We start from the raw sequence: 19,993 nt of genomic DNA, 5'->3' as shown, positions 1-19,993 counted from the left end.
ATTTTCCCACGATTGCATTTAGCGCTTCTAAAGCACTGAAACGCGATTACCGGGAAATTGCCTGAAAATGGTGCAGGCGACGCGTTTGCGTTCCTAGATTTTGGACGATTTGCGTCGATTAGAAAGAACGGGCCCATAGGGTTTTATTATTTATTACACTAGCGCTTTTAAAAAGCGCTAGTGTTTACAGCGTTTTGCCGCGATTTCGGCAAAATGCTCAGTGTGAATGGGCCCTTATGGCTGTAATTTGCTTATCAGTGATGTTTACTATATTGGGTACCCACAAGACAGAAGCAGTCCCTTCCATGCCCAAAAAATAACTTTCAGGCAGCAAAATAAAACATGTAAAGCAGCCTAATTATGCCTCTACATACACCTGTTTATCTTCACATATCACCTCGGGTACACGTAAATGTGAAAATATTTTTACTAACATTTTTTGGTAGGCATAATTCTAGGTGCTATGGCTAACTTTCAATTATTTTAACCACTTTAAGTGGACTCAAATTAAAAATACAAGATTTCAGGAATAAAATCTATTTTCTAAATTATAACAATAAATAGCAGCCTTTTTTCAGCTGCATGATGACAAATATAAAATATTTTACATTTATTGGAGGAATCCCTCCCTTCCTTATTGCCGGGACAGAATCCGGCAAACTGGTGGAGTAGGTGGTGTCCGGCAAAGGAGGAATTGCTAATGGCTGCCTGTATAACCCTAGTTATGATAAGAGAAGGGTGATAAGCATGCACTGAAATGCTCATAGGCGTGAAGTATTTATTTATCTTTGTATGTGCCAGAGTAGCGCAACTAAATATTTTAACCACTTTACCCCCCGCGGTGTGGATTTCTCCGTCTCCCTTTTTTCCCCCCCCTAAAAAACCAAGGGACGGAGAAATCCGTACCTTCCGCGCTACCGCCGCTGTCCGCGCTCCCGCCGCTCGTGCACGCCGCCGCCCGCCCCGAGATCAATGAACTGGAAAATCCATTCCCGTTCGTTGATCTAAGCCCCTGCAATGATCCGCTGCTTCTTTGAGAAACAGCGCGATCATTGTGATTTCCCCAGCCTCATTTTGCTTCCTGTAAGCGTCCTTCCGGACGCTTACAGGTCGCATGTAAACACTCACTGTGGCCATCTTGTGGCCAAATAGTAAAACTACACCCTAAAGCATTTTACATATACAAATATATTAGTTTTACACAATAAATTAACTCATTACCTCCCACACTCCCCAATTATTATTTTTTTTTTGTAATTAAAAGAAGAAAAAATACAATAAAAAAAACATAAATAGTTACCTTATGGACTGAACTTTTTAAATATTTGTCAGGAGGGTATAACACTGTTACTTTATAAACTACGGGCTTGTAATTAGGGATGGATGCAAAACTGGAAAAAAATGCACCTTTATTTCCAAATAAAATATTGGCGCCAAACATTGTGATAGGGACATAATTTAAACTGTTTTATCACCGGGACAAATGGGCAAATACATTTCATGGGTTTTAATTACAGTAGCATGCATTATTTAAACACTATAATGGCCGAAAACTGAAAAATCATTTTTTCCCAAATGTTTTCCTTTTTTCCCTTTAAAACACATTTAGAATAAAATAATTCTTGGCATAATGTCCCACCTAAAGAAAGCCTAATTGGTGGCGAAAAAACAAGATATAGTTCATTTCATTGTGATAAGTAATAATAAAGTTATAGACGAATGGAAGGAGTGCTGAAAGGTGAAAATTGCTCTGGTGTTCAAGGGGTAAAACCCCTCAGTGGTTAAGTGGTTAAAGGGAACCTTAACTGAACAGGGGGTAAAGAGTTTTACTTACCTGGGGCTATTACCAGCCCCCTGCAGCAGTCCTGTGCCCTCGGCGCCGTTCTGGAATCCTCTGGTCCCCTGCTGTCACTTAGTTTCATTTTTGACGACTCACCAGTCGCCGGCCGCCATGCGTATTATTGGACGCATTCACCAATGCAATTAGCGCTATTGCGGACCGCAACGCGTACAAAAATACGCGTTGCCGCATTCCGCACGCGTAGATATGCGGCAACGTGTATTTTTGTACGCGTTGCGGTCCGCAATAGCGCTAATTGCATTGGTGAATGCGTCCAATAATACGCATGGCGGCTGGCGACTGGTGAGTCGTCAAAAACGAAACTAAGTGACAGCAGGGGACCAGAGGATTCCAGAACGGCGCCGAGGGCACAGGACTGCTGCAGGGGGCTGGTAATAGCCCCAGGTAAGTAAAACTCTTTACCCCCCGTTCAGTTAAGGTTCCCTTTAAATTAAAAAAAAAAGTTTGGTTTGGGTCCGCTTTAAAGCGTATCCGAGATTAAAAACTAACTGTAACAAGTAACTTGTCTATATATCTTATGTACAGTTTAGATGGTTTAAACCGCAAATCTGTCTGCATGCTGCTTTAATAGAATATGATTATTTCTTATACAATGACAGCAGCCATGTGGTTTGTAAACATTAAGGTGCATACACACATCAGACTATAGTCTTTGGAAAATGAAAGATCACAGACCAATCTTACCACCCTTCATGTAGTATGAGAGCCATACTCACCACAGTCTTTTCTATGGAGCTGAACTCCACATCAGAAAAAAATCTTTGCAAGATGCTGCACACACAGATGCTGTACAGACACAAAAGATCAGTATCTGCAAAAGATCTGTTCCTGCCAAAAATCCGATCCTGCAGATTGCATTAATAGTCCATGAGATCTGCAGATCATCATACACACATGATTTAACTGACATTCATCTGCAGATCAGATCCACCAGGATGGATTTTCAGATCTGCGGATGATTGCTTGATCTGCAGATGAATGTCAGTTAAATCATGTGTGTATGATGATCTGCAGATCTCATAGACTATGAATGCAATCTGCAGGATCGGATTTTTGGCAGGAACAGATCTTTTGCAGATACTGATCTTTTGTGTCTGTACAGCATCTGTGTGTGCAGCATCTTGCAAAGATTTTTTTCTGATGTGGAGTTCAGCTCCATAGAAAAGACTGTGGTGAGTATGGCTCTCATACTACATGAAGGGTGGTAAGATTGGTCTGTGATCTTTCATTTTCCAAAGACTATAGTCTGATGTGTGTATGCACCTTTAGGGCCCTTTTCCACTAGCAATCGCTAGCGTTCACGCTGAACGCTAGCGATTGCTGAATCGCAATTAGCGGTGATTCCCCGACGTTCGCGGCCGCGATTTTGCTATGCTATGCACTGCATAGCAAAATCGCGGCAAATATCGCTCCGCCGCGCGTTCGCGTTCCCGACAAAAACTAATCGCGGTAGTGGAAATGACCTACCGCGATTCCTATGTTAAAAAACAAACCGTAGCGATTGTAAAATCGCTAGCGGTTTGCGTTTTTGCGATTCAGCCAGCGCAAACGCGCTGGTGGAAAAGGGCCCTTACACAGAGGCAGGCTTATCTGCACCATCAGCACTCAGACTGGAAAAACCTAATCCTCCCTCCGCCTCCCCTCTGCCTCTGAAATCTCTGGCTAGTAATACCTCCCCCTCCTCTTGCCCAGACTGAGCTCCCATGAGCCCTTGCTACTGACAAGGCTCTCTGAAAACTGTGGGTGGGGCTTAGTTTATATGGAATTAGGGTATTAAAACAAAAACGAAAAAGTATTTGGCTTGAGGAATGCCCTATAAACTATAGGAAAGGAACACAATTATGCAATGAGTAAAAGTTCATCTCGGATCCACTTTAAGTCTGCAGCTGCCTGCCGTTAACACCCCCCCCCCCCCCAATGTAATTGCTTGCCTTACCTAATTGTATCAGTAGTGCAGATTCTACAGAAGGAATGCAACGTTTAGAGCTGTTTTCTAAGCTTGTACTAAAGTACTGTACATCAATATTTTAGCAATCAACTGATAAAAATAGAAGTTCATTTTGTGGGTGAAGAATTCAGCTTATAAAAAAATTTGAAAAATGAAAACCTATTTAAGCAATCAATTAGAGTGAAAGCTCTCACTCCTTAAAAGGTATACAAACTGTAAAAGGCATCCAATGAGGGAATCTTAATGTACCTCGAGCAGCCATAGCTCCTTAAAATGACAGCTGGCTTTAAATGTTTTGAGGTTTTCTCTGAGGCCCCGTTTACACTTAATCAGTTGGTACGCGGTTTATTTTCCTCTCCATAGCATTGCGAAAAAGATTTCAGTTAAAACGTTAAGTGTGAACTGTGCCATGGGAAAACATGGGCATTACTTTTAAAATCAGTTGTCCTTCCAGTTATAACTGAGAGCAACTGATTAAGGTAAACAGGGCCTAACTGTTGTCAGTGGAGGCGACTACTAAAACTTTATTTTTTATTTTATTTTTTATTTTATTTTTTTTGGCTTTGAATTCTATAATAATTTGACCATCCCGGTTTTAGATATATATTTAGCAAACCGCTTGTTGTGACTGCATTTGCTTTCCATATAAAGTTACAGATCCGAGGGTATCATGAAAAGTGAGCAATTGCTTAGCTAGATAGGTGATAATTAACCCAGATCTAGATGCTTGTTGTGGAGACGTAGTTTGTTTCCATACAGACTGCATATCAAATGGCTGACTGACCATAAATGAGGTTTTGAGCAGCAAGTGCTTGGTGAACTTATGAGGACCCCTTAAACTTAATCTGTGTGTGATATTTTGTTATGACAAGTGTCACTGGCTATGTTCAATCTGGAAATAACAACAGTTAAAAAGCAAGCAAGCAGGTCAGGGACGGCCAGTTCTCATGCACCAATAAAGGCTTCGGATCATTTTAACAGCTGTTGTCTGTTGAGGTTGATTTTCTTCTTCTGTTAAGCATTTTTGACACCAATCATCTTCGTTAAAACAGTTTCTCGGTTCTTGAAATTAATCCCAGTACAATAAAGGAGCCCTTACCAAGGAAAGGTCAGCTTTCAAGTCTGATGTGTATATATACCGTACATGAAACAGGATTAGGCTTTTGCAGTTTGTTACTGAGCACAGTGAGTAAACGTTCACTGCTGTTTGTAAACTGCAGGTTATAGAGGTCAAAAGGTACATTGATCAGACTAACAAAGCAGTACAGTTAAATAAGTTTGATTTGCTTGCACGCCAAATATAGCTATACAAATTAGTGTTTACATGGAACAGTTACACCTTTATAATTAACAGAATCATTTTTTCATGCTAAAAGTTTGCAGTATATTTAACAAAAAAATATATTGTTTATTAGCCAGGTAAACATAATACAATAATTATAGATGATTCAGAAGCTTCAAAGGGCAGACGTTTTCTTACAGCTAATTATCTTTAACCACTTAATGACATATGTTGACTTATAAAAACGTCCTGCTAGAGCAGGGGTCCCCAAACGTTTTGGGCCGAGGGCCGAGTCAACATACTTCAGACTGCTGGGGGGCCGGAGTGTACGTAAGATGATGTAGAATTTGTCCACAGTGATCAATGGAATTCTGCCTCCTCCATTTTAAAAATGGCCATTACCCCCATAACAGCTTCCTGGTCGGCAAACTGTAATTTCACCCACTTGAGCCATAGGGAAACATGGACATTACCTTGCACATTCAGTTGTAACTGACAGCTGCTGATACATAACTGACAACTGGTATATTTCAGTTCTGACAAAATATTGTTAGAACTGGAAGGGATCACTGTAAGAAGAAAATGATGAGCCTCTGAGAGAAACTGACGGTGAGGTTAGTAGGTAATCAGGTAAGTGAAACTAATTTTTTTTTGCCTGACAATTCCTTTAACCTCCCTGGCGGTCTATTAAAACCGCCAGGGGGCAGCGCAGTAGTTTAAATTTTTTTTTCTTCAATCATGTAGCTAGCCTAGCGCTAACTACATGAAAGCCGATGTGCAGCGGCATCCCCCCACCCCCTCCGATCACCTCCGGCTATCAGCGCAAACTGGAAATCCCGTTCACAACGGGATTTCCTGTTTGGCTTCCCCCTGTCGCCATGTCGGCAATCCGGATGACGTCATTGACGTTGTGACGTCAGAGGGAGTCACGATCCACCCCACAGCGCTGCCTTGCACTGATTGGCCAGGCTGCGCACAGAGTCTGGGGGGGGGGGGGCCTCTAACGCGGCGGCGATCGAGCTATGCACTCAGCTAGCAAGTGCTAGCTGTGTGCAACAAAAAAAATGTACAAATTGGCCGAACAGGGCCCAAGCAACCCTCCGCGGCGGCTTAGCCCATGCTTAGCACGGGCTTACCGCCAGGGAGGTTAAGGACATCTCTTTTGAAATAGAAGTCCAGAGTTTGAATCTTGCCTGGGAATGTACCCAACCAGTATTTGATGGTCATGTGTAGGAGAACTCATGGAGAACCATGTGATTTGTTTAATCAGCTGATAGATTTGCAAAGCTCGGATTTGATGTGATCACATCCTGCTTTAGCGTGTGAGCGTGACTAGCAAATCAGAGACTTGCATATCTATCACCTGACCAAACTGAACACATGTTTCTCCATGCATTCTCTTAGACATGACCATCACTACCAGTAAGGATTTCTTGGGCAAGACTACGTAATGCTCCAAATGCCTATTAGGTTGACTTGGGCCCTGTTCACACTGCATGCGTTGCCGTCTGGATTTCGGCAACGCGTGCAGGAGGCCGACCCACACGGCATCAGACAGTGCATAGACTGCACTGTTTGATGTTCACACTGCATGCGCTCCAGGAACGCAAGCTGCATGCATTCTTTTTACCAAAACGCGCGGCTGACCCATTCACTTTCAGTGAATGGGATCAGCCACGCAATGTATAGAAACACACAACCATCTGCGTCTCATGATGTGAACGTGGCCTCCGGGCCCGTCTCCACTTGTAAGTTTTTCTGTGCATTTTCTGCACAGGAAAACTGCAACCATTGTTAATCAATGGACTAGTTCCCACAACAATGCGTTTTTCACATGCAGAAAACAATTTGACAGCATTGTAAAACTGCCAGACAATTCGTGCAGAAAAACTGACGAGTGGAGACAGGTCGTAGTGAGCATGTTCTCAGTGGCTTCAGCACTCCTGTACTTTGGATCTCATAGGACTATAATACTGTACAAAAACCACTTGACGACCAGGTGTGGTTTGCCTGATCTGTGCTGCGTGGGCTCTCCAGCCCGCAGCACAGATCAGGATTATGCCAGGGCGATCAGACTTACCCCCTTTTTCCCCACTAGGGGGATGTCCTGCTGGGGGGGGGGTCTGATCGCTGCCGGCTTGCTGCGCTTTGAGGGGGGGCTCTTCAAAGCCCCCCTCCGCAGCGTTTTCTGTACTCCCTCCCTACCTCTTCCTCCCTGGGCTGCGCAGGACGGATATCCGTCCTGCGCATTGTAGGATAGGCTTCAGCCTATCATATGCCAGCGATCCCCGGCCAATCAGAGGCCGGGGATCGCCGATCTGCCTTACGGCGCTGCTGCGCAGCAGCGCCGTATGATGTAAACAGCGGGGATTTCTTCCCCGCGTGTTTAAATTTTGCCGGCGATCGGCGGCTCTCCGGCTGTTCACGGAGACACCCTCCGTGAACGGACATGGAACGGCCGCTTGAACGAGCGGCCGTTTCCATGGAAACCCGCAGACGACCAGTTTACGCCAATCGGCGTTAGCTGGTCATCAAGAGGTTATAGTAGTATAGTTCATATAAATTATTCTGTTTCTAGTTTCACCTTCCATTGTTATCTCTGCGTAGCTCTTATCTGTACATACTGAGTATTAACTGATAAATCATTTCTTATGGCATACTGTGAATCGCATGCCAGTATTTTAAAACACAGCCAAGTAATGCATTACTCATTTAAGACTAGATTTTAAATGTTTTAAACCACACTTGCTATAATTACACAAAGATTATCTGCACCAAAAATAATAATTCATATAAACAGTTTTGCTGCAGAAACTCTTAGATGGAGCTTGCAATGAAGATGTTAACATTCAAGTGATTCTTATGGGCTAAGACAGAAATCCCCCATGAGACACATGTAAATATAATTGAATCTTGCAGGCGGAGACACTGCTCCCTCTGCCATTACTGACAAGTGGTTTGAATTGATAGTGTGCGTCCCATGTGGTTTCTGAACTCCGTACTTGAGTTTCTAAGCTAGCCAGCAACTCCTCCTATTTATGTATTACATGACACACGTCAGTCGTTCTGTGGCTGTTGATATTCTTTATTTGCCAATAGCAACTGAAACCTCTTTTTTGGCATCGGGACCTACTAAAATTCTCTGCATTTTACTCCTGGTTCATCCTGCACCGATCCTGAGGAATTGCACTGCTGTCACTTTTTCATGTTCGATTTAATCTATTCTCTTGGACACCCTAGATGATCAATGTCCTTTAACATACATGTTTTGCAATTATTTTGCTCAAGCTCATGGCGTTACTTTAAATTACTTTAACTGGCCAGTTCTGGATTGCTTAGTTTTGCTTGGATGGTAATTGTGACTGAAACCTAATGAAATCCAAGAAGAGGTAAGAAGTTCAGAGATTAGCTTCGCTTTCTGTTCGTTTCTATGCTGCGTTACCAGGATGTATGTTGATTGGTTTTAAAGTATCACTACATCGGCTTGGTAAAAGGCGTTTTATTTTTTTTGTAGTGAGATTTTCTTTTTCATCCATGGATTATTTTGTGGATGTTTTTTCAATTACGGGTAGGTCGCTTCAGAAGTCAGAACTTAAATAATCGTGTTGCCAGTGCATTTACTAGAAGTACTTGTAAATGATACAGGAACTGCGGAGGTCCGTGGGATTGTTTTGCTTTTTTATAGGTAAAATAAATTAAAAGCAAAGTCTAGAATTGAACATTTGTGGGTGAAAATGTTCTTGTTTTAAATAAAGTAGAAATACTGTGCGTGTTTAAATATGCACCAGTATGTTTAAGATATTTTATTGGGGAGGGGATATTTTTATTTGAAGGGGAGTTTTACAGCCTTCACGTAAATCCTTTAGTGATGGTTTTGTAGTGCTATGAAATTTACATGTACGGTACTTAAGTTTTATCAATGCAAATACTTTGCCTGTTTAAGTTATGTCTTAGTAGTACCACTTTTCTAGCATAACGATTACAATAATGTGAGGCGGGATGTTATATTTGTAGCAGAATCTGTGTATGTGTGTGTTTGCTTAAGATGCACATAAAATCATAGTCTGCTACCCAATGTGGCAAAACGATCGATTTGTCCCTGATTGGAATCTTATCAGAGAGAGATTGAATCCTACCATGTACTGCACATTTATATTCAGTAGATATCGGCAGGAAATCTTTTGATGTTTGGGTCAAAATTGATTAATTGTACGCTTGGTACGATACCTTTTAGATATAGGAATTTGATCATTGGTTTTCCGCAAGTCATGGCTGGCCGTATTCGAGGAACCAGGTAGCTAAGGCCCCTTAAACATTATAGCTGGCTTCTAAACTTGGCATGTTTCTATAAGGCTGGCTGGATTCACAGTTGTTCATTGCATGATACACATATTATAATGAATGTGAACTGCTATGGAGACTGGACATAGACTTTGATACAAAGCCTGCATGCAGCGAGTTAGAGCACGATCTGTTACAATGCAGTACTGCAAACAGAACACAAAAACTACACACCAGTTTTAATTTGTAAGGCACAATAGCTAAGTGACACGTGGAATGTGGTCAGCTGTGGCTTAAATATGTTTTTCTCAAAATACATCAGTATCTGTGGATCATCTAAATGTATATTTGCATAGATAAATAAAATTAAAACCTCTAAGAATTACCTAAATATTCAATAACTATATGATAAATTGGATATGCATTGTGGCCTGTTACATGTTTTGTACAAGACTTTACATGTCAGTGGTTTTATGTATCTGAGATTTTAAACCTATAGGCTGGGTGCACACTTAGCAGTGCGGGAAAGGTTGCGGTTTTTGTCATGTGAGTTAGTGCGGTTTTATTGCGTTTTACGTTTCTTCCCACACATACGTTTTACGTGCATTTTGTATGTGGTTTTAATGCGGTTTTTATATGCCTTTTATGCAAATCACTAGAAAGTCAACAGGAATTGGAAATACAAAAAAAAAACCCTAGGTTTTCTGATTGAACTGATATAAAACCGCATGCAAATAGCAATACATTGCATCACCATTGACTTTCGTTATGTGCGTTTTTTATGCGTTTCTAAAAACATGCAACAAAACCAGCATTTTAAAAATGTGTATTAAAAATGCATGCACGTGCGTATTTTCATGCGTCCCTTTCACTTAACATTATATGCGTTAATGCTGCATTTTACATAACGCTAGCGTTTCTGCTTAGTGTGTTCCCAGCCTTAGTGTTTAGGGATTGTTTTTCACCCCATGGACCACATCAATTTTTACATTTCTATGTCCTTAGTTAATACAACAATAAATTTACCATGCCAAAGATTTATGTATATAATGTGTGCACATATGATTTTTGGCTGTATTTCTTTTCCCTAACAATTACTGGTATTTTGTTTTTTATGCATTGAGGAAAAAAATGGAAACGTTAAATCTGTTGTCAGTTTTCACCCACTGTAGTTAAAAAATAGACATTGCGACTGTAAATAAAAACCTTAAATTGGGTTCAGCTATACAGTATATAACATTTAGGGCTCTTTTCCACTTAGAGATGCGCTGCAGTGCAATTGTTTCCTCCACAGTGATACATAGTCCGGGTATGGCGCAGTTGCGGTGTGTTTTGCATTTGTACCTTTAAAAATAAAACCAAGTGGGAAGTTGCCACAGTGTTGCGATTGCTACACAATTTTCCTGCGCTCCCATACAAAGTATGAGCTGAATCGCACAGAAAACGCAGCAAGATGACAATTGCGCTTGGAAGAAAAATCATGCTGCAAACGTATTGCACTAATGGAAACGGTCAAAACTGTTTCTATTAATTTAGCTCTGTATGGTGACTATATTTAATTTTAAATGGAAGTTAATTTTTCTGTTTAATTTTTTTATTGCTATGTTGTATCAATAATAGTTAACTGTAAAATGGGGAAGATGAGGTTAATTGGTTATTTTTCAAGGCATGGTCTTAAAAATTGGTGTAATGTAAGAGGTTACTGAGCAGTATTTCATTGTAAAGAGACCTTGGCCCATATGCATTTTTTCACCTTCTAGGAGATAATTTTCATCTTATCTCTAAAATAAATTTTCAGCATTTTACAATTGAACGAACGAAACTACTCAAAGATAGGTGAAAAAGTACTATCAAATTATGACTATTTTCTTGCTTGCTGGTGACTTAAAAGGCATTTTGTACCTTTTTTATTATAAAAATATCACCTAGGAGAAAATTCAGGAGAGAAAAAAGTGAATTGCATATGGGCGCTTTTTGTTAACCTTCTTTTCTATCATTTTTAGACGCCTGTGTCATGTATATCCCTATTTTTACTACTCTTGTAGTACCCCAATTTTACAGCTTCCTAATACCTTTGTATGAAGTACCCCATCTATATTGGCCCATATGTAGTACCCGTTTGTGTAGTTGTCCCCTTTATAGTATCCATTATTTAGTGCCCTTATTTATTGTGCCACTTAGTGTTTGACACTATAATTCTGCAAACACTTGAAAAGCAGCACAAGAGAAGAGATTGACCTGACAAAACCATAACCACAAAGTACATAGAAAAGATACTTTGCATGGCAGAGAACAACAAATTGGTATTACTTTCTGCACGACTCATGTATACATTCTCTTCTCTGTGTACCAGCAATGTCTGCAGCTGTTGTTAGCTAGGGCTTTTATCTCAGCCTCCTGGGGTTTGGTGTACACTGCTGCAGGAAGCTTGCAAGGTGGCTGGGGATGGAAGCACCAGCACTCCATATCCTTCCACCAGCTGGGTTGAAGAGGGCTCTGATCTCTGCAGAAGGATGGGGAGGACAAGTGGGCATCAGTTAGGGCTTGCCTGATTAGTCCTTAAAGAGCACCTAAAGTAAAATTAAATCATTACTTATAATTATTACATTATAAGATGGTGGTTCTCACCTAAATTGTAGTGAAATCGGTAATTCTGGGAACAAATGACAGGTGAGCTGATGGAAAGTTGTATCGTATGTACTAGTCCATACTGCTCCCGATCAATAAAGGGATAGATTTTCTCATGATATCTTTGCAAAATCGATCCCTTTATCGATCAGAAATTGGACATGTTGGAAATTATAGTCCAATTCCTGCCGATTAGATGGGAAGTTGCATTGTGTGTTCCCAGCTTAAAGAGAAACTCCAACCAAGAATTGAACTTTATCCCAATCAGTAGCTGATACCCCCTTTTACATGAGAAATAGAATGATTTTCACAAACAGACCATCAGGGGGCGCTGTATGACTGATTTTGTGCTGAAACCCCTCCCACTAGAGGCTCTGAATACCGCAGTACTCCTGGCAAACTGCCACAATGTAACAATGTTCACAGACAGGAAATGGCTGTTTAGAGCTGTCTCTAACAGCCAAAACAGCTAGGAGCAGCTACATAACCTGCCCACAGTAACAATGTCACCATGTAATACATGTCAGAATGTGAATCTGGGAGAGGAAAGATTTTACAATGAGCAAACACTGACTAAATCATTTATACATAATTATGGTAAAAATGAAGCACTTTTTTTATTACATTATTTTCAGTGGAGTTCCTCTTTAAGATGTACCCCCAGATTCTCACTCTTACTACGTGGATCCCTGTAAGACTCTTTGCAGCCACACCCCCTATTGAAAATCTTCATGCTACATACTTACGTATCCTTAGTTTTAAACTTCTGCTAACAATCTCTCTGTATGCTGTCGTTGACATCAAATCTGTCGTTTTCATTCAATGTCAATATTTTTTCACGTTAGTCTGGGATCGTTCATTTTTGAACATCTGTTATTGTGTGTGTACCCCTAAAACATTTTGCAGTCTTTTGTTTCCTTTCCTTTACAATTTTTGAAATGTGTTGTTGCCATTCAGTACAAAATGAGCATGTATTTTTTGCAGAAAGTAATAATCTCTCGCTTTAAACATTTTGATATGTTGTCTTTATTCAATTTACAATTGGGTTTACAAGATTTGCATATTATTGCTTTCTGCTTTTATTTACATTTTGTACATTATCTCAGTGTTTTGAAAATGTGGTTGTACATTAAGTTGATCAAATAACAATCGGCCAGGCCAACCTGCCAGTGTGTGGCCAGCATGAAATACATTTGGTAATAGGAAATAACAGGAATAGTTCTCCATATAACACAGCTGAGATATCATTGCAGGATTTTTTTATACTTTAATATACTGTGCTGCTTTTTTGTTTGCTATTCTTTCTTGCAGTTGGTTGCCACGTCTTACCTATACAGTTTTTATTCTCTTTTCAGTTCTCGATCTCGTTCAAGGTCCTATTCTCCTGGATATAACAGAGAGAGAAATCATCCAAGAGTTTATCAAAACCGTGATTTCAGAGGTCACAACAGAGGTTATCGGAGACCCTACTATTTCCGTCCGCGTGGAAGAGGATTTTATCCACGGGGTCAGCATAATCGTGGTGGATATATAAACTATCGCCCTAACTGGCAGAATTACAACAACCGCCAACAATATAGTCCCCGTAGAGGGCGATCTCGTTCTCGCTCCCCTAAAAGGAGATCAATAACTCCTAGGTCCAGAAGCCACTCAAGAAATTCAGATAAATCCTCTTCTGATCGCTCTAGAAGATCTTCATCTTCTAGATCTTCTTCCAACCATAGCCGAGTGGAGACTAAGCGTAAATCAAAAAAGGAAAAGAAGAGCCATTCGAAGGATCAAAGAGGCTCTGTCCAGGCAACAGATGATGAATCAAAGGAGCAATCTGCATCAGGTGCAGCAGATACTGGTAGCAAATCAGAAGCTGGTAAAGCATGGCAGGATATGGAGGCTTATGATACCAGTCCTATACCACACCATAGCCCTGAAGAACGAGCACCAACAGTTAAAAGCTCTGTCCAATCTGTAGTGGTGAGACGCTGTTCTCCCAGGCCGAGTTCAATGCAAAAACCCAGCCCTCCATCACCCTCTGTATTACAAAGCAGTGGTACGTTCAGATCCTCTTCTCGCCAGAGTCCTTTTGAACATAGCTTGAGTCCACCAAGAAAGAGCCCGCTGACTAAGAGCTCTCCTACAGTAGGGTCGCTTTATGGCAGTATTCAAAAAGAAGAGGGCAGATCAGAAGAGTTGACTGCACCAGTTGGAACTGGATATAAAAGGTATATCTTGTGGTGTTAATTTTATACTTAACTATACAGTATGCAATCTCTTGTTTTGGATTGGTTATATGAAGCTCTCTCACATTGATTTAGTTTACAGAGCTGTACACAATGCTGCTGCTTTCCACTGTGATGCATTTGATAATCTTCTACTCTGCCCGGTGACGTGCAAAGCCAGAGAGGTTAATGCTCATGTCTAGAAATGAAATATCTATTTCCTTTAGGAATGTGTTTACTTAGGAATCTAAGTAGAGGTCTCTTCCCTATGATATTTTCTAAAGTTACAGCTATATGAGGCCCTGGTGCGGATTAGCTACTCTTAATTTCTGCATAATGTGCAATTTTAAACCAGCATAAATCCTCATTTTTTTTTTCTAACTGTCGTATGCAGTTGTTCTTATTATTATAAAGGTAAGCAATTCTTAAATTATAACTAAAAATAGATAATCCGTATAATCCTATACTCATGCCACTTCATGATTGATTTATGCATTTTCACGATTTGTTTTTCACATCCTAATTTCTACTTTTAGCGTAGTGTTTAAAGGGACTCCGAGCAGTGCAGTAACTATGGAAAGATGCATACCATTTTGAAGCTCTCTTTTTCCTCTTTCCAATGAAATATAAGCAGCCACCCTACGCCTTTTAGTTTTCGTTATTTTCGCGATCTAAATCGGGCCGCCATCTTGGATTGCTTGTTCAGCATTGTATTATGCAGGACAACACTTTCCCCAGTGTCGGCAGCTCCATTCAGTGCAATGCAATGAAATACAAGGAACCCAGGGGGATATAATTACAAACCTCATGCCGGTAGGTGTGAGGATATAATTAATTAGTTGTGGATATGCTTAAAGGCATACCCACAGGCACTGCTCGGAGTCCCTCTAATAGGTTTAAAAAAAGTGGGGAAAATGCCATTAAAGGGAACCTAAACTGAAGTAAAAAAAATTATTTTAAGTTACTTGTGGCTTCTACTAGCCCCCGCAGCTGCCCTGTGCTTGCTCTGTCACTAAGTGATCCCCCAGTCCCCTGCAGCGACCCTTTTCCGGGAGTGTTCTGCCCATGTGCAGCAGAGCTTTCTTTATACTGTGCATGCTCAGAGCGTTCCTGTCTGTGGGAGTGCAATCGGGAGGCTTGCGGACCAGGACCCCGCACCCGAATGACAGAGGATTGCTTCGGAGGACAGAAGGATCACTTTGTAACGGCGAGGGCACAGGGTTGCTGCAGGAGGCTGGTAGAAGCCCCCAAGTAAGTTTAAAGTTGTCGTCTTCCCCCCCTCCCCCCTTTCAGTTAAGGTTCTCTTTAAGAAGGTTGTTACTAGTGCATAGAACAATGGTGTAAAAGAATCCACCTTTAGATTATATTTAGCAGCATAATATGAAGATTGCAAAGTTACTTTTTGCACAAGTAAGCCCCCCAGATGCAATAATTTGCCAATTCCATTTATCATGTGCCAGCCATATTCAAAAGAGTTAGTTGTGCTTGCAGGTGGCAATGTTCATAACACATTGGCTTAGCACAGAACTTGAAGCATTCAGTTTACGGAAAGTATCAATACTGACTCGTGTCCATACAGAAGGCTACTATGTCTTTGGAGAACAACTTCAGTATGGTGAAGAACTACCCCTGAAGACTTAAAGAGAACCCGAGGTGGGAATTACTTTTACTATTGGGGCACAGAGGCTGGTTGTGCGCACTAAGACCAGCCTCTGTTGCCCCATCGTGTGTCTCCATGTCCCCCCTGCTCGCCGCTATACCCCCCGCATTGCTGGCGACACGCAGCGTGTCGCCAGCTCAATGTTTACCTTGCGCTGTCAGTCAGCGCCGCTCCCCCGCCTCCTCCGCATCGGCGCCACCCGCCGCGTCACTTCCCTCCTATCAGCGGGAGGGAAGGGACACGGGCGGGTGCGCCGATGCGGAGGAGGCAGGGGAGCAGCGCTGACTGACAGCGCAAGGTAAACATTGAGCTGGCGACACGCTGCGTGTCGCCAGCAATGCGGGGGGTATAGCGGCGAGCAGGGGGGACATGGAGACACACGATGGGGCAACAGAGGCTGGTCTTAGTGCGCACAACCAGCCTCTGTGCCCCAATAGTAAAAGTAATTCCCACCTCGGGTTCTCTTTAAGTGTGTGACTTTGTCCCATAAGACCTTATAATTCAGGAACTGCACCTAGCTGTATTAAGATCTTCATTACTAAAAATGTGGAAGATGACACATGCTCTTAGCTCCAGGTTTAGAGTTTAAAAATAACAAGAAAAAAAAACTGTTGGCAAACTCTGGCCAGATTAATGAATATTTGTTTCATCTTCCAATTTTTCTTTATATATTTTTGTCATTCTATTTACAGTGTTCAGGCAATTTTTAGAGCCTCTAGGAGACTTGCAGCAGTATTGGAATATTTTTTTTAGCCTATTGAGGCTTTCCTTTCCAGTTTGTGTTTTTTTTAAGAGAATCGTCCTACTACAGAGGAAAAAAAGTCATGGTCTTACATGAGGACCAAATTACCTATTAAGATTAAAAAAACACATTCAAAAATGCTGTCCTGCCAAGTACAGGTTGGTAAAGTGTTTTTTGAGTAGTTTGGATGAAGGCATATTTTCTCTGTATGATCCTGTAATAAGTTTAGGACCACCTGTGGTAAGTAACTGGTTTTACTTGTGCTCAGATAGTTGTATCATGTAATTTTGCAGTGCTTTATACTACTTCCATGTCTAAGGGCCAGGTCCCACTAGCAGCGCTTTTGGTGCACTTGCTGATCGCACAGTGAAACCCTAGAGGGGTAATTCCACGACAATGTTGCGGTTTGTATTAAATTGCAAACCTGCTACCAAGATACTTTGAAAGACAGATTGCCTACAGGTAACTAAAAGCAGTAGATAACACCTTAAAGGACAACTGAAGTGAGAAGAATATGAAGGCAGCCATATTTATTTCCTTTGAAACAATACCAGTTGCACGGCAGCTCTGCTGATCTATTTCGCTGCAGTATTGTCGGAATCACACCAGAAACAAACATGTAGCTAATCTTGTCAGATCTGACAATGTCAGAAACCCCTGAGCTGCTGCATGCTTGTTCAGGGGCTAGGGCTAAATGTGTTAGAGGCAGAGGATCAGCGGGATACCCAAGCGAACTGATATTAAATAAAAAGAAATACATATGGTAAACCTCCATATCCACACAGTTGCCATTTAACTGGATATCTACCATATGCCTATGGACACTTTGTAGGCATCCCACACTACGTTAGCTTTGCTGATTTTCTTTTAGGCAGACATGTTTTTGCAAAACTGGGTGCACATGATTTTCCCATGGAGTTTCTTGAAGGCTTTCATACTACAAGAGTAAGAGTGCCTTGTGTGGCTTCTGCGTAATCTTTTTTTTTTTTAAATTGGTGCTACATCTATTTATTTTATGGCAGATGCATCACAATGCAGCAAAAAGTTGCATACACAAGTGCTCCTGCGTTTTATGAAAACACTCCTCTTTGATATTGTGAAAAGTACCTTAACCGCCATTGTTGGGAGGAATCGATCTCTTTGGTTTTCCCAGATATTCACAGTTGCAACCTAATGCTGGGTACACACTATGAGATTTTCTGTCCGAGTTACTGTCAGATCGATTATTTCCAACATGTCCGATTTGCTTTCCGAGCATTTTCCGATCAATTTACGTTAACTTTAATAGGAAATTGATCGGAAAATGCTCGGAAATCGATCGGAAAGCAAATCGGACATGTTGGAAATAATCGAACTGACAGTAAATCGGCCAGAAAATCTCCTAGTGTGTACCCAGCATAAGGGGAGGCTGAGGCCTGGTAAATCAGTTAAAAAGATTAATATACAGCTAATGCAGATGTGCAGCTATTGCCTTTCTGAAGGGCAATCATTATTTGGTTGGATCTTCAGATTTGCATATTAATGTGGATAGTGCTTTAAAGCAGTGTTCCCCAACCCTGTCCTTAAGGCCCACCAACAGTGCATGTTTTGTGGACATCCACAGAGGTAATCAGCTCTGCTGAGACACTAATTACCTCACCTGTGGATGTTTGGTTTTCTGCAAAACATGCACTGTTGGTGGGCCTTGAGGACAGGGTTGGGGAACACTGCTTTAAAGAACTGCCAACTAAACTAAAACATCTGTCTTTCTGTCCTTCAAATTGCACAGGAACTCAGTAGTAAATAGGGCGATTGTTGGTAAGAAAAACTACATGGCTCCTACGCAGCAATACACAGTGGATAGGTCCAACCATAACTGTTCATTACCCTACATTTTTGTTCTTGTTTCATAATAGTCACTACATTTTTAGCCTCTAGCATTCTATATGGTGTTCTGTGAACTGGATATTTTTTTCATTTGGTTCTGTACATTACCACAGTGCATTTTAAATGAAACCACTCAGATGCAGTTGACGTGCAGACTTTCAGCTTTAATCTTCCACATGCAAGCACCACACCACACCTCAAATCAACTCAAGGTCTCCTGTCTGCTTAATTAATAATGGCATAGTGAAGGACTTGCCCACTCCTGCCCATGCTTTAGTTGTCTCACATTTTTATGCAATTGTTTTGTTCACCCCACTGAAGTAACGCTGAAAGTCTGCACTTCAACTACATCTGAGTTGTTTCATATACAATTCATTGTTGTAATGTAAAGAACCAAAATTAGAATAAAAAAGTTGTCTCTGTCCAAATATTTATGGCCTTAACTGTACATGATTAACCACTGACACCTCCTTCTATTGAAAGCTGTTTTTCAAGGGGTTTTCACTCTGCTAGTTTGTTTTTGCTTTGCAGGTATTTTTTATAAACAGACTCAAGTCATCCTTTATTAGCAATATGATGGTGCAAGTGAAAGCTTCAGTGAGAGGAAAATAAGCCCTGTTCATTTGCATCACAGATATGATTCTGAATAGAAGACTTGATCCTATTTTATGGTGCACCTTTTTTTAGAAGCTAGAGATCTATATATGAGGAAACATTCATTTTATATATTTTTACCAGTGTATCCATGTATGTAGTGTCTGCTCTGTGGCCAACATGTATTGAGTTTTATTTCTTCTGAAGGTTTATGGAAGAGCAGAAAAACAAAGCATCTGAGCTAGAAAAAGAAAATGGAAAAGAAAAGAAGGATCGGGGTAGCCCTACTGATTTTGCAATGAGCGAGCTAGAGAGGGCCTATAAAAAGAGTATGTCCCCAAAGCGATACAAGATGAGAGAGGACAAGCTGTCTGAATTGAGATATGCAAAGGAGGAAGCAGAACTGGAGAAAAAAGGAAGAGCAAGGAAAGACTCTGATAGCGATTCTAAGAACCAAGACCCTTATGATCCTGCAAAGTGGGAGGAGCTGTCTTTCATACCAACTGTCAAGGAAAAACGGAAAAAATCAGAGGACACAGATGATGAAATTTACTTGGAAAAGCCCAAAAAAGAGGAGAAAGCTTCAAAGTCTGGCCATAAAGGATTTCTCCCAGAGAAAAATTTTAAAATAACAGGCATTAAGGCGTCCAAGGAGAGAAGCGAATCCCCACCACCTAGAAAATCGGAGAGCAGAGAGAAAATGTTAGCCAAAGAGGACCTGGCCTTCTCAAAATCAAGTTTCTCTGTAAGTCGGGAAACTGGTTCTGCTGCTCGAGCTGACTCTTTTGATGAAGAACTTGCACGGTAAGTTTACACTTATGATGCATATTAAAATTACTAGTGCATTTCCTCCCACAAGGAAATGGTCTCCACGATATCATGCCCTAAAAACATGACTGAAATGCGGAGAGCAGG

At 41.1% G+C, this 19,993-nt stretch overlaps 1 protein-coding gene across 4 annotated transcripts in view; it reads left to right on the top strand.

The window, feature by feature from the left end:
* Positions 1–19,993, top strand: part of THRAP3 (thyroid hormone receptor associated protein 3) — an 87,191-nt gene that overhangs the window by 47,455 nt on the left and 19,743 nt on the right. For 3 of the 4 annotated variants that reach the window (XM_068269064.1, XM_068269065.1, XM_068269067.1), the window contains 2 exons: positions 13,356–14,219; positions 19,286–19,882. In XM_068269064.1, the coding sequence (XP_068125165.1) occupies positions 13,356–14,219; positions 19,286–19,882 (1,461 nt within the window). Of the gene's footprint in view, positions 1–8,230; positions 8,481–13,355; positions 14,220–19,285; positions 19,883–19,993 lie in introns of those variants that run through there. The other variant, XM_068269066.1, reaches the window with a different exon arrangement.

This window comes from Hyperolius riggenbachi, chromosome 2, assembly GCF_040937935.1.
Source record: "Hyperolius riggenbachi isolate aHypRig1 chromosome 2, aHypRig1.pri, whole genome shotgun sequence".
In the NCBI taxonomy this organism is placed as follows: domain Eukaryota; kingdom Metazoa; phylum Chordata; class Amphibia; order Anura; family Hyperoliidae; genus Hyperolius; species Hyperolius riggenbachi.
Note: the sequence above shows the minus strand (reverse complement) of the source record. Positions and strands in the feature narration are given on the sequence as shown.